Source organism: Colletotrichum abscissum (assembly GCF_030869225.1).
Source record: "Colletotrichum abscissum strain IMI 504890 chromosome Unknown Scaffold_8.1, whole genome shotgun sequence".
NCBI lineage: Eukaryota > Fungi > Ascomycota > Sordariomycetes > Glomerellales > Glomerellaceae > Colletotrichum > Colletotrichum abscissum.
The window spans coordinates 1,096,088-1,108,143 of record NW_026850525.1 but is presented as its reverse complement, the minus strand read 5'-3'; the positions used below and the strand labels follow the sequence as shown (position 1 = coordinate 1,108,143).

General features: G+C 53.0%; 4 protein-coding genes across 4 annotated transcripts; 3 read left to right on the top strand and 1 right to left on the bottom strand.

Annotated features, from left to right (window-relative positions):
- Positions 1-1,185: 1,185 nt before the first annotated feature.
- CABS01_04364 (uncharacterized protein) lies at positions 1,186-2,184 on the top strand (the record flags this gene model as incomplete). Its single annotated transcript, XM_060537735.1, has 3 exons — positions 1,186-1,339; positions 1,456-1,748; positions 1,819-2,184. 3 exons carry the CDS (start codon positions 1,186-1,188, stop codon positions 2,182-2,184), a joined length of 813 nt encoding a protein of 270 aa, XP_060390580.1.
- Positions 2,185-3,569: 1,385 nt separating this feature from the next.
- Positions 3,570-4,886, top strand: CABS01_04363 (short-chain dehydrogenase; the record flags this gene model as incomplete). The annotated part of the gene is made up of 3 exons (XM_060537734.1): positions 3,570-3,963; positions 4,047-4,342; positions 4,407-4,886. The coding sequence occupies 3 exons, from the start codon at positions 3,570-3,572 to the stop codon at positions 4,884-4,886; spliced, it is 1,170 nt and encodes a 389-aa protein (XP_060390579.1).
- Positions 4,887-6,165: 1,279 nt separating this feature from the next.
- Positions 6,166-7,786, top strand: CABS01_04362 (methyltransferase domain-containing protein; the record flags this gene model as incomplete). The annotated part of the gene is made up of 8 exons (XM_060537733.1): positions 6,166-6,243; positions 6,323-6,410; positions 6,493-6,534; positions 6,600-6,760; positions 6,851-6,888; positions 7,027-7,164; positions 7,252-7,665; positions 7,720-7,786. The coding sequence occupies 8 exons, from the start codon at positions 6,166-6,168 to the stop codon at positions 7,784-7,786; spliced, it is 1,026 nt and encodes a 341-aa protein (XP_060390578.1).
- Positions 7,787-8,527: 741 nt separating this feature from the next.
- Positions 8,528-10,622, bottom strand: CABS01_04361 (uncharacterized protein; the record flags this gene model as incomplete). The annotated part of the gene is made up of 8 exons (XM_060537732.1): positions 8,528-8,630; positions 8,836-9,279; positions 9,370-9,497; positions 9,675-9,832; positions 9,899-9,931; positions 10,009-10,050; positions 10,127-10,217; positions 10,350-10,622. The coding sequence occupies 8 exons, from the start codon at positions 10,620-10,622 to the stop codon at positions 8,528-8,530; spliced, it is 1,272 nt and encodes a 423-aa protein (XP_060390577.1).
- Between the last annotated feature and the right edge of the window lie 1,434 nt (positions 10,623-12,056).

Sequence of the window (12,056 nt, the reverse complement as noted above, 5' to 3'; positions counted from 1 at the left end):
CTTCGCCGTCTCATTTCTCATTGACGGAAGTTCATGTCCCTTTCTCCTTGGATGTTGGGGCCGCTCGCTCTCTTGTTGATGAAGAAGGGCCCTTGGCGGAATATGCGATGGGTAACGGGTTGTCCGCAAATTGGCAGAATTACAGTGCTCTTTTCAGGTTCCTCTTATCCAACTCTTCCCGCTCCTTCAATCTGAAACCTGCCATGCATCAAGAGGGCGTCACACCCGCGGGGGGCAAGTCGGTCATCTTAATCCCCAGCCGTTATTGACCCTCACTCCTCTCACAATTCTCACTCCTCGTCCTCCAGCTCCTCTCTGTTCCAGTCCCCTGGCGAATCCGAACCCACGTCATGCACAGGCGCCATAGCCGAAGGGTTAGCTGGAGATCGCGTATCGTATGGTGCCACGGTGCCAGGTGGTATAATAGTAGTAGAGTTGTAAGGTTATTGAAAAGCAGTGGAACGCCTGGCCCCGGTTCACGACTTCCGGGAAGAGGCACACACACACTTTTCTGTGTAGGGATACAAACACGGCATGAATGACAGTGGCCCAGAACCTGCAAGGCTCACAAAGGGCCAAGGTTTCTCTGCCGTCTCTTGCGTCGGATCGCCGCTGTCATCGAACCGAAAGGAGGCGATTTAGGCCCTGAGATGCCTTTTGCATAACGACGTAGCTTGTATCCGTAGTATGAAGCCTTCAAGACTTTTTCGCCCCCTCACCCTTCCTGCCTCAAGAACGGTTGACGTCCCATTCTTTTGGGATTTTGGACAGTTTACCTTTTCTGTCTCGCCCGTCTTCTCTCATCTCTGTTCGCCCACTTCATCCCTGGCAATCTACTCCAGGTGTGTGTGGCCCGTATGCTCATTTCCCTCGCGAGCACCCGATCCATCATCCCGCATCGAACGAAATCATCCTTTTCTTCTCTCTCGAATTTTCAAGGGCCGCCCGTTTCCACTTTTTCCCGTACCTTTTGTAAGAGAGATCCAGGAAACCCTGTTCCCGCTCTGTTGGATGCTTCAGGCGCGTGGGACTCTGAATTAATTAAACAAACTGCCTGCCCCGCGCAGGCGCAACGACGTTGCTAATCTTTTTCTGTCCCTCTTGTTTCTCGGTTCCCGGCTCTATTCTCCAAATCTTTCGCAATCTTCCTTTCCGCAGCGTCACATTCAGTTCTGTTCCATCGTCATGGTCTCCTCGACGTCGTACGCCGCGACCGCGGTGGTGGCCCTGTTCGCGGCCTCCGGGACGGCCCAGAACTTCACCATTGCCAACGGCCAGATCTTCACGCCCGGGCTGGTCATCTTGGACGCGCCTCAGCCGGGGACCCCGTTGGGCGGAGGTTAGTAACCCTGCCAGACACCTTTTCCAAAACTTCAGATGAAGTCTCGCAAACAACATGAATTTTGACTTCCATCGGGCCACAAATGGCCAATACTAATACTGGTTTAACTATAGATAACCTCCACGTTGCGATTGACGTCTCGACGAACGGCAAGATGCCGCTGCCGCCGTATGCTTCGGATAGTCCGACCAAGATCTTCAATGTTACCATGTTTTTGTCAAGCTATGCCACCGGCCGCAACTTCACCATCTCCAACGGCACGGCGACGGCCAATAACGCCAGTTTGGGGGAGATTATGACACAGGAGCCCGGCAGCACGGTGAAGCACGTAAACTGGATATGGCCGGATTGTCTCGTCGGCAATGGTCAGCCCAGCTCCAGCTCCAGCGATCGCGGCGCATACAATGTAAGTCTAGCATTTCACCTGATCTTCATGTAATTCCGATATAGCTAGGACTAACACCAATCCCCCCCAGATCTCCATCCGCCAAAACTTCCGCCTCAATGGTGAAGATCACTACACAATCTTTGACGTGCCCATCTCAGTCACGAACAGCATCGAGCAAAAAGACGGCCGGCCCTCATGCGACGCCCTCAACAACCCGCTCCTCACCCCCGAGCAACTCAACGCCACGGCCGCCAACTCGATCGGCGTGCTCTTCGCGCCGGGCGACTCCACCACGATTGAAGTTAAATCGGGAAGCGGCAGCGACGACGGGCTCGGCGGGACGAAGCCTGAGGCGACGCCCGGTGACGGTCTCGGCGCGGGAGCGAGCTTGAGGTGGAGGGATGGGGCGTATTGGTTGTGTTTGGTGAGCATTGGCGCTGCGCTGATACTCTGATCGGAGGGAGAGGGAGGCTTTTTGCCAGTTTCGTTGTGGACGAGCTGGCTGGTTACATTTGTGCCCATTCATGATACCCCCAGACGTGGAAGCTGTATTAGTACATATTTCTTAATCGAATCCCCCCCGACGGGAGTCATAGTTCTTGTCCGTCGGCCGTCGGATGGTGCCGAAACCGATACCGATGGGTTGTATATACATCCTTAGTATCTTACCTTGGCGCACAGATATCTCAAACGGCCGAACATTTGATGTCTTCCAGAAGTTGGCAGAAGTGAAAAACGATGATGGAGGGAAGCCAATTGGAGATAAGGTTAATTCTCTCCAACAAAAGTACGGATACACAAAAGGCTGCTCGTCTCGTAGAACTCCATGCAGAACTCAAAGACAGTTAAGCAAACACCGGCCGATCGCTAGCAACGGGTCTATTACGCAGTAGGAAACTCATTCCCGGGACCTTGGTCAATCCCCACTCCCACCGGGTCGGTGAGTACCCGGAGCTGAGAGTCCTAGCCATCCGGTGGGCCCCATGCCGCACGCGCGACGAACTGCTTTCTGGAAAAGGCAATACGCACGCCAGGCCAGGCGACGAGCCGTTACACTTACAACTTGCATGTGGCCAACCACCCGCGCTTGTAGTGCACACCTACGGTTGACCATTCGGCTCAGCCTTTTTTCTTAGTAGGCACTTGGGAATTATGGCACGAGGAAATGTCGATCGCAAGCTCGCAACTCATGTTTCCACTACGGCCCCCCGGATTCCCCGCACTTTCTGGCCGCACTAGACCTCGGCTGCGCGTTGCATCTCCAATCTGGAAAAGGACGCCTGCACATGGTGTGGTTGTACGACTGAAGTGCGGCAAGCAATGATGGGACGGGGAAGGCGGACGGGGACTTGGATGGTCGCAGCTTCCTTTCCCACCTCACTCCCGCCAAGCATCAAGTCGGGTTGGGAGCTATTCTGCCTCTGTCACCCGGTGCGCGACGGTTAACCCTGGCCACCTTTTTCTTACTTATGACTGTTGAAACCCCCCTCGTCATTGAAACACCCTTTAAGTATGGAGGGTTCGCATACTAATTGTGCGGTGGTGTCATATTGAGATTGTCTTTCTTTTGACAATCCCTCCTGTCTTGGAAATCAGATACAACCCAAGCTCTAATTCAAGCTTCATTGCATCGCAACTCAAGGCTGTTGGTTGACGAATACTCACTCAACTCACCGGTGTTAGCAAAATCCCACCTCAGAACTACCTCTCAGTCTGTCGTTTGATTCATCAACGTTTTCGAGAAACGGAAGCCTGATCCCCCTGTGACACATCGCCAGCCTGTAAAGACAGACTTCCACGCCCCATCGCAAACCGCAGTAACAAAACACAAGCCCGACGATGCCTCTACACCAGGGCTTCCTCCCGCGCGAGGGCCTCACAGCCGACCCCATCTTCCGCCTCATCGCCAGGACCGCCCTGAACCCGTCCGTACTCCTCCCGCTCCTACTCCTCGCCCGCTACACCAAAAAGGGCGGCGATCTTGCCATCCTCCACCCCACAGCCTTTTCGCGCATCAAGTTCCTGGCGTACTGCGCCGTCACGCGCTGGGCGAGCAGCTGGCTCTCGCGGCGCGCCCTGAACAACTGGGCCGACGACCGGTACGACTGGCGCAGGGAGATTGTCCTCGTCACGGGCGGTGCTGGTGGGATTGGTGGGCATGTTGCGCGGTTGTTGGCTGAGCACGGTGCTACTGTCGTTGTGTTGGATATCCAGGACTTGACTTTCACTGCTGGTGAGTGATCCCTTCCTCTCAGTGGAGAAATCTGTGGTGATGCCCGTTTTCTGTAGGGTTCATCGTCTAACACCCGCCGACAGCTTCCAACGTGCACTATTTCAAGTGCGACATCACTTCGACTGAGAAACTCGGAGCCGTAGCCAACGATATTCGTGCAAAGGTCGGCCACCCGACGGTGCTGATCAACAATGCCGGCGTAGCGCGTGGGAAGACGGTCCTCGACTCGACGGAACGGGATATCCGCTTTACCTTCGACGTCAACACGCTTGCGCACTACTGGACGACCAAGGAATTCCTCCCGCACATGGCGAAGATGAACCACGGCATGATTGTGACGGTTGCATCGTACGCAAGCTACCTCTGCGTTCCCAACATGGTAGGATGGACCCTCAGGGCTGATGTGGCTTGTCAATCTAACCAAGGTCACTGACACCGTCCAGGTCGACTACGGCGCGTCCAAAGCCGCCGCCATGGCGTTCCACGAGGGCATCACGGCAGAGCTCACCACCCGGTACAACGCCCCGCGGGTGCGCACGGTACTGGTCAACCAGGGCTTCACAAAGACTCCACTGTTCACCGGCTACGAGCAGGGCGTGGAGTTCATTGTCCCGGCGCTGGAGCCCGAGACCGTCGCCGACGCCGTGGTCAGGCAGGTGCTCACGGGCGAGAGCGGCCACGTCGTCCTGCCCGCGTACGGCAACGTGCTGACGGCGCTGCGGGCGTTCCCGTACTGGTACCAGCACCGCATCCGGGGCGAGGCGCAGAAGCTGATGAAGAACTTTTCGGGCCGGCAGGTGGTTAAGGACGTTGAGGGGTTCTACGAGAAGAGGGACAAGAAGGCCGAAGAGGCGCAAGAGAGGCCAGAGGAGAGCACGGTGTTGGTTGCGGAACCCATTCCCGAGCCGAATGGCATTGAATGAGAGGGATGACGAAGATAATTATTTTGCGGCAGGACGGACGAGATGGGCAGTACATATAAAGTTGACACACGTTGCCCTCGCCCCGAAAAGAAATGTAACTTTGTAACTACTTTAGTGAGATGGATGGTCCCGCCGCGGGTGCGTACATCCTTGCAGGGACATGGTGTCTCCCGTTACACGAGTCCACGAACGACACCTGCAGAGCCGCCAGCTGGTCGTGGGTTCCGAGCTAGAACTATGAACCGCGACTTCGCCTATCATGGGCGACCTGCACACTTCAATCCAGGACTATCTTCGCTCGGATCTGAATGAGCGATCTGTTTCGACGGCATGTATTGTTGTCTACATACGTGAAGGTCCGAATTCTATCATCGGGTGATCGGGGTTTAGTGATACACCGAACCAAACAAGGATCAACTGCTTTCGGTCGCAAATTTAGAAGAGAAAAACAGATACCACCTTACGATAACCACCCTTCCTCTTTATTCTATGAATTTCATGGATGAAAGATGTCTCGGGACGGTTCCTATCGTTCAAAAAAGCCTCAAGACCAACGAACACATTGCATCTGCCCAGGAGCAATAGCCCAAACCGTTGTTGTTGCGACAGACTGAGTCGTGCGTTATCACAAAAACACATCTTCAAGATGTCTTGCAGAGTTCGATCGCTCGCTCCGACGGGCCACTAAGCTGGTACCAATCAACCAACGTCCTTGTCTCTGGGCCTTGTCTTAAGTTGGGTAAAAGTGACAAGTGACCAACTGTCTCTGCGCGTTGTAGAAGCGAGCGAACAAACGGTCCGTGGCCAAGTTCCAACGGGTGACCATCCCCCAGGCATATCGCATGCCAATATATGAAAACCAGATACGGAAAGTGGGAAAATCTGCAGGATGGGAGAACTAGACTCCTTATCGAAATCATCCCCCGACGCCTTCCCCGTCCATGGATCTCCTTGCACCCCTGCTCATTCGTTCTTCAATGGGAGGTCCCACAAGTTGACTGGGCGGTTGACGGCTGCGCCGTACGGAAACATGAGTGGCATGTTCGAAATCTTGGGATGTTTCTCCGCCCTTTGACCGATCCGGCGTGGCCATCACAAAAAAAATCACCGAATACCAGCCCAACCCCTCTTTTTTCGTGGAGTTTGTGTGTCTCTTTCTCATCGCATGTTTGCTCTCTCTCGCGGGATCCAGCAAACAAATCTCAAAAAGCAAGGGTTGACACCAACCAGACATCTTCGTTCTCGAGATCTGCCCCAGGGTTTCTTTTAGCAAACAAAGATGACGACTGAGAGGTATCCTGACGAGTTGATTGTGGGGGACGATACGGAAGATGAGAACCAGTCAGAGGTTGGGAGTGTAAGCAATCGCGCGTCCACGTCGCCAACGTACAAACATGTACGGAGAAAAGATTGGCACCGCTGAACATCGCAAACAGGTTGCCTCGTCCAGCACAAGTCTGCGCGACTCCGTCCTCGACTACCGCCTCGAGAACGGTAGGACATACCACCGTTACAAAGACGGCAGTGAGTTTTCTATTGTTTGTTGTATTGCCTTTGATGAAACCCATGCCTCTTGGCATCGAGACACGGTCTGACAATGACGCAGAATACACGAAGCCCAACGATGAGCGGGAAATGGACAGACTCGGTAACTTCCTTTCTGATGCTATTGTTCTTACCAGCTGGTCTTCAGCTAACAACGGGAAATTCCAGAGCTGGAGAATGAGTTGTGGCTGATTTCTCTCGACTTCGCTTCCGGCGTCGCCCCGCCCGCCCAGAAGGACTCAAAGTTCGTGTGTTCTCGTGCACTGGACGTCGGTACCGGTACCGGTAGCTGGGCCATCGACTTTGCAGATGATCATCCGGAGTCAGAGGTAAGGAGAAAAAAAATCAGGATTTGCATTTCGACAAATCCGCAAGAAATGGCGACTGAACTGTGACCATCTAACGGTTTTGCTCGCAAGGTTATCGGATTCGACCTCTCACCGCCCCTGACCGATTAGTACGTTTAATATTTTCCTATTCGTAGGCTCATTCTTTTTGTTTCAAGCCCAAAATGTGTCATTTAAGAGCAGAAAGACACTTGCGTCCCCCGATGCCAACCCCCTCAGCAATTCATCGGTTCACTGATTATTCTCAGCGTGCCCCCAAACCTCAAATTCGAGATTGATGACCTCGAGGAGGACTGGACATGGTCCCGACCTTTCAGCTACATCCACAGCAGAGTCATGACAGGCGCCGTCAACGACTGGGACATTTATCTCCGCAAGATATACAAGTGAGTTCTGAAAAAAGGCTACTCATAGCAACAAAGAAGATTGTCAAATCATACCGACAAAAAGTCACAGCTGACACTCTTGAAAAGGAACCTCGAGCCAGGCGGCTGGGTTGAGCTGCAAGAGCTCGACGTCTTCGTCACCTCGGACGACGGCACCCTCACGGAGAAGCACGCGCTCTCGCAATGGAGCAAGCTCCTCCACGGCGCCTCGGAGAAGCTCGGCCGCCCCTACATTGACCCCAAGTCCCTGGACCTCAAGGCCGCCGGCTTCGTCGACGTGTCCATCACCACCTTCAAGTGGCCGCTCAACGAGTGGCCCAAGGACCCCAAGTACAAGCAGCTGGGCAGGATCCAGCTCGAGAACGGCACGACTGGGATGGAGGCCTTCACGATGGCGGCGTTTACGCGCGCGTACGAGTGGTCGCCCGAGGAGGTCAACGTCTTCCTCGTCGATGTCCGGAATGATCTTAGGAACAAGGCTATTCATGCTTATATGCCAGCGTATGTCTTAATCCCTCCTCTGTCAATCCACTGATATCCTAATACGTTATACAGGTACTGCATTATTGGTCGCAAACCGGAGAAGGGTGAGCTTGAGGCGAAGGAGGAGAGTACTGCTTAAGATTCGTTGAAGGGGATTTGATCACTCGAGGCTTCAACTTTCTGCATCGTATTCACAGTACAGCACAGACGATCAAAGGCAAAATCTTGTCGATGGCATTAGTGGACTGGCAATGGACAGCGAGTAAATCAAGTCGGACCACTTTGCATGATTTTATAGCACATTCATAAATACCTGGGGAGTCGCCTTAGCAGCATCAGCATCACTCTTATCTTATTTGCCGGCGGAGAGTTATCTGCCTCTCGTATCAAATAGCTACAGTAGAAGAAGAGTGCCCATGAGCATTGCGGTATGCATAGTTGTTACTTGAGTTTGCCAAACATTCGCTCGGTTGATCCACACCTCTCACGCTGTACCGCCATCCTGAATTGAAGCTGAAGATAGAACGATCGAGTAAGGTGCTTTACTTGAGCCGAGTAATATCATCTCGTCAAAGACTCCCTTATCCATCATAAACTCACTAATTCCGTATTAGAGTACCATAGAACGCGCCGGGCCGATTGACTGGTAGGTGAGCGAGGGTACTGGAGGTATCCGGCTAGATATGTGCGGATCTCGGTAAAATACGGCCTCTTGTTACCCTTCCTTCTGAACTCACAAGAGAGGAGACCAAACTCATCATACCATCCGTGACCATCCCAAAAACCTCGTCCTTCTTTATCCATACAATCATCTCAATAGTATAACTACTACAGCCCTCTAAAGGAGGTCCTGTCCTCCGATGGTAACATCACGCAGCTACTAATCGTTGATGGCGATACTGGCGAAATCAACTTCTGGTCTCAGGATCCCATTGAGAACGTCGATGAGAACTACTCGGGCTCTAGCGTCATCACCGTTCGGTCTGATTTATGACACAAAGCTGCGAAGCTAATTACCCCGGAATTACGTGTCTTGTTCTCTTTGGTATTAACGTCGTCCGGAGGATCGTCGATCCACGATATCCTTACTCCAATGGCTTCCTTCCAACGATAGAATACCTATGAATATCGTTAGCAAGCTCTCACCCAAAACCCCTACCCTAAAGCAGAAACCAGAAATGCACTCACACGAGCCCGTAAGCATGAATACTCTCATCCCTCATCTCGTTCCTGACACCCACCAAAAACGCATCGACGTCCTCCTTGGACCACCCAAACGCCCTCGTAAACGGCGCCATCGCAAACCCCTGCAGCCCAGCCACGATATTCTCCCCGCTCCACACCCCGAGCTCCTTCAGCCTCCTCCCTTCCTCCGTGTCCGCGGCAGGCCACCCGTTGGTCGGCCACTTGAACACGCGGACCTCGACGTCCACGAACCCGACCTCCGGATCACGCATCAGGCCGGCGAGCTTGGGGATCTCCTGGTAAGGACGGCCCAGCATCACCGAGGCGTCGTGTAGGAGCGCGCAGTACCGCGCCAGCGCCGAGGTTGTAGGGTCGAGGGTGCCGTCGTCGCATGAGGGGCCTACGTCGACTTCTTGGAGTTCTAGGTAGCCTCCCGGTGTGAGGTTGCTGTTTGGAGAGCGTAAGAGGGTCTGAGTTTGTAGCACAGTCCAAGAGAGTTAGGGGGAAGAACTCAACTCGTAACAATTCTTCAGATACTCCTTCCAGTCTGCTATGCTAGAAGTCATGAGGCGGCTGTGAATGTAGTCAAACGGTTCGTCAAACACCCACTCCTCCTCAATGTCGTCTACTTCAAAGTCGACGTTTGGCGGTAGGCTGGATTGAATCTATCAGCAAGCTCATAAAGCGAAATAAATGAAGGGTTAAGGTAGTCCTGAACTCACAAAGTAGGTTGATTAGGCGAAAGATCGATCCCAAGGACCTTTTTAATTTGCCAACCATTCATCAGCAAACGACTCCTCACAACTATCTGAAAAGGGTGTCAAACACCAGGAAAAACTTACTTCGGCTTCGGGGTGTTCGTCGCCAAAGTCAATAGCCCATATCCCCGTCCCCGTTCCAACGTCGAGGACCCTGCCAGGGACTTCGGCCCCCTTCTGGCACGGCGGCGCGAGACCGAGCCTGTTGTCAAACGTGAGGAGGAAGACGTTATGTTGGAGGTCTGGCAATTCAGCTTCCCGTCAGTTCCTGGATGTATGGAGACAAACGTAGGGTTGCCGCTTCGAACGTAAGAGGAAACTGCCGAGCGGAAGTGCTGTGCCTGTGTCTTGCAGCAGCAGCAGCAGCAATAGCAGCACCAACCAAATGTCGGCGGGAGAAGGGGACAGCAAGACTCACCTAACCTCTCCTGCTCAGCCTGGTCGTTTGGAAGAGTATATTCTGCAGAAAAGGCCGGTCAGAAACAACACCAACACCATCCATAACCCGACCCGGACCACTGCGGCCTCCCACTTACTGCCGTCCTTGTACCGATGATATGTCCTCCCGTTCTCCATACGGTACTCCAGTATAGATTCACTCAAACTCAGCCCGGATGAAGACAAGCCCTTCAGGAAAGAAAAGCAATGACACGGTCAGTTGAGTATTTCTTAAAGAAAGATACAGAAGAAAAAAACGAAGTCAAGAGGCAGGGGTAGGCGGAGGCGATAAGGCTGAAGAGAGTGAGATTCTCAACAGACGAAAGGCTGGAAACTCACAGGGACGTCGTCGGAATGCCCATGTTCGCAAGCGGCGTGACCACATCCCTCTTCCTCGTCCTGACCATCGCCATCGTCATCGTGAGAATGCTGTTGCTGCTGCTGCTGCTGCTGCTGCCCCCTCGAAGGCTGACCAAAATCACGGTCCGGGTCAATCCCATAATCCGCCATCAACTTCGCTTTCAAGCTCAGAAACAGTTGATCATGCTTGGCCTGATCGATCTCTCCTACACCACGCTCTGGAGAGTGTGACATCTGCAGGGGGTAAGCAAAGGCTGGCAGAGCAGAACTTTTGAAGCAACGTCGGCGGGCCTTGAGTTGTCGTCGTTATTTTTTCTCAAAAATAGTAAGGGACCAAAAACACTTTCGATCAAAGTACAGAACAGCGCCCAGACTCAATACACCAAAGAAGAAAAAAGAGCGAAAGGAATCGTGTCACAAATTCCAACCAACTCCTCTCTCTCTCTCCCTCCTCTTCCCCCATACCCGCATCCATCAAAAGCCCGTCTGGCCCCCCAAAAATGCCCAACCGAACCGAACCCCTCCTCGTCCCAGGGCCCAGGCATCTTACCCCCCCAGGCAAACATACCAGGGCAAACATTTACGAGCACACCGAACTAGGCAGGGGGGAGACAAGTTGGAGTTGGAGTTGGAGCAAGAAGGAACCAACAGCATATGCACGTCTGCAAATTGCAGCTGTCAAATCGGGAATGTGAAGCGGCGTTTTCTGCAGAGGGCCCGCTAATCTTTTTCCACTCTGGCCGCGCTATGGAACGACACGACCGGGGAGGGAGACGAGCCGGGGGGGTTGTATGCAGGCCGGGCCGGCCCCCGGGTTAGTGAGCGAAGGAAAGTCAACTCTCTTAGCAGTGGGTTGGTGGACAAGCGCTTGAGCGCAGAATAAGCGCTTCAATGACTATTTGAACCGAGCTTGCTTGATCAATCGAATACGTTGGATCATGGTCGCCTACCGGACTCATGAGTACTGGTGGCTGTCGTTGATGAAGCGTACACATAGATTGAGGCAAGCAGGTGGATGGATCTAGGCAATCCACCTCACTTCCATGACCATCACATGGCACTTCATCAATCTTTGTATCGGGAAGTTTTTGGTATTCGTCCACCATGCTATCAGCGAAAAGCCCGATTGAAAGGCTTCTTCTAGCCAAGCACAACTACTTCAAGCCAGCTGGATCAGTGCTATTCACCTAACACCCAGCTTCGTCTCCTCAGCCGCCCACTCCCCTGTCATCTTCAACACTGCGACTTCCACGCAGAGTCATATCCTCCACACACAGCCCCAAACTCTAAATCATCCGAAACTGGATGACATGGCATCAAAGTACGTCGCCAGCCTGCGGCTCGTCCATCGCCAAGTAAGAAGAACCTTGCCATGTGGTTGGCCATTGCCACTCGAAGAAGATGCAAAAGAAAGGGCCAAACAGAGAATCTGAGAATGCCGCGCCAATGCGAGCCTTGTAAACATGAAGAATAAAAAAAGTCTGACAATTGAAAATCCAATCAAACAAAATCTTTGACCGTGGTCATTATACAGCTCCGATTTGCTCCTCGGTCATGGGTTGAAAAAACAGTGGCTCTTTGTATGCCCGAAACTCCAAAAGGCCCCCGAAAAACCGCATCTCTTTTTTGGGTGTTTCCAAACAAACGTCCAGTAGTTTTGCATGTAAT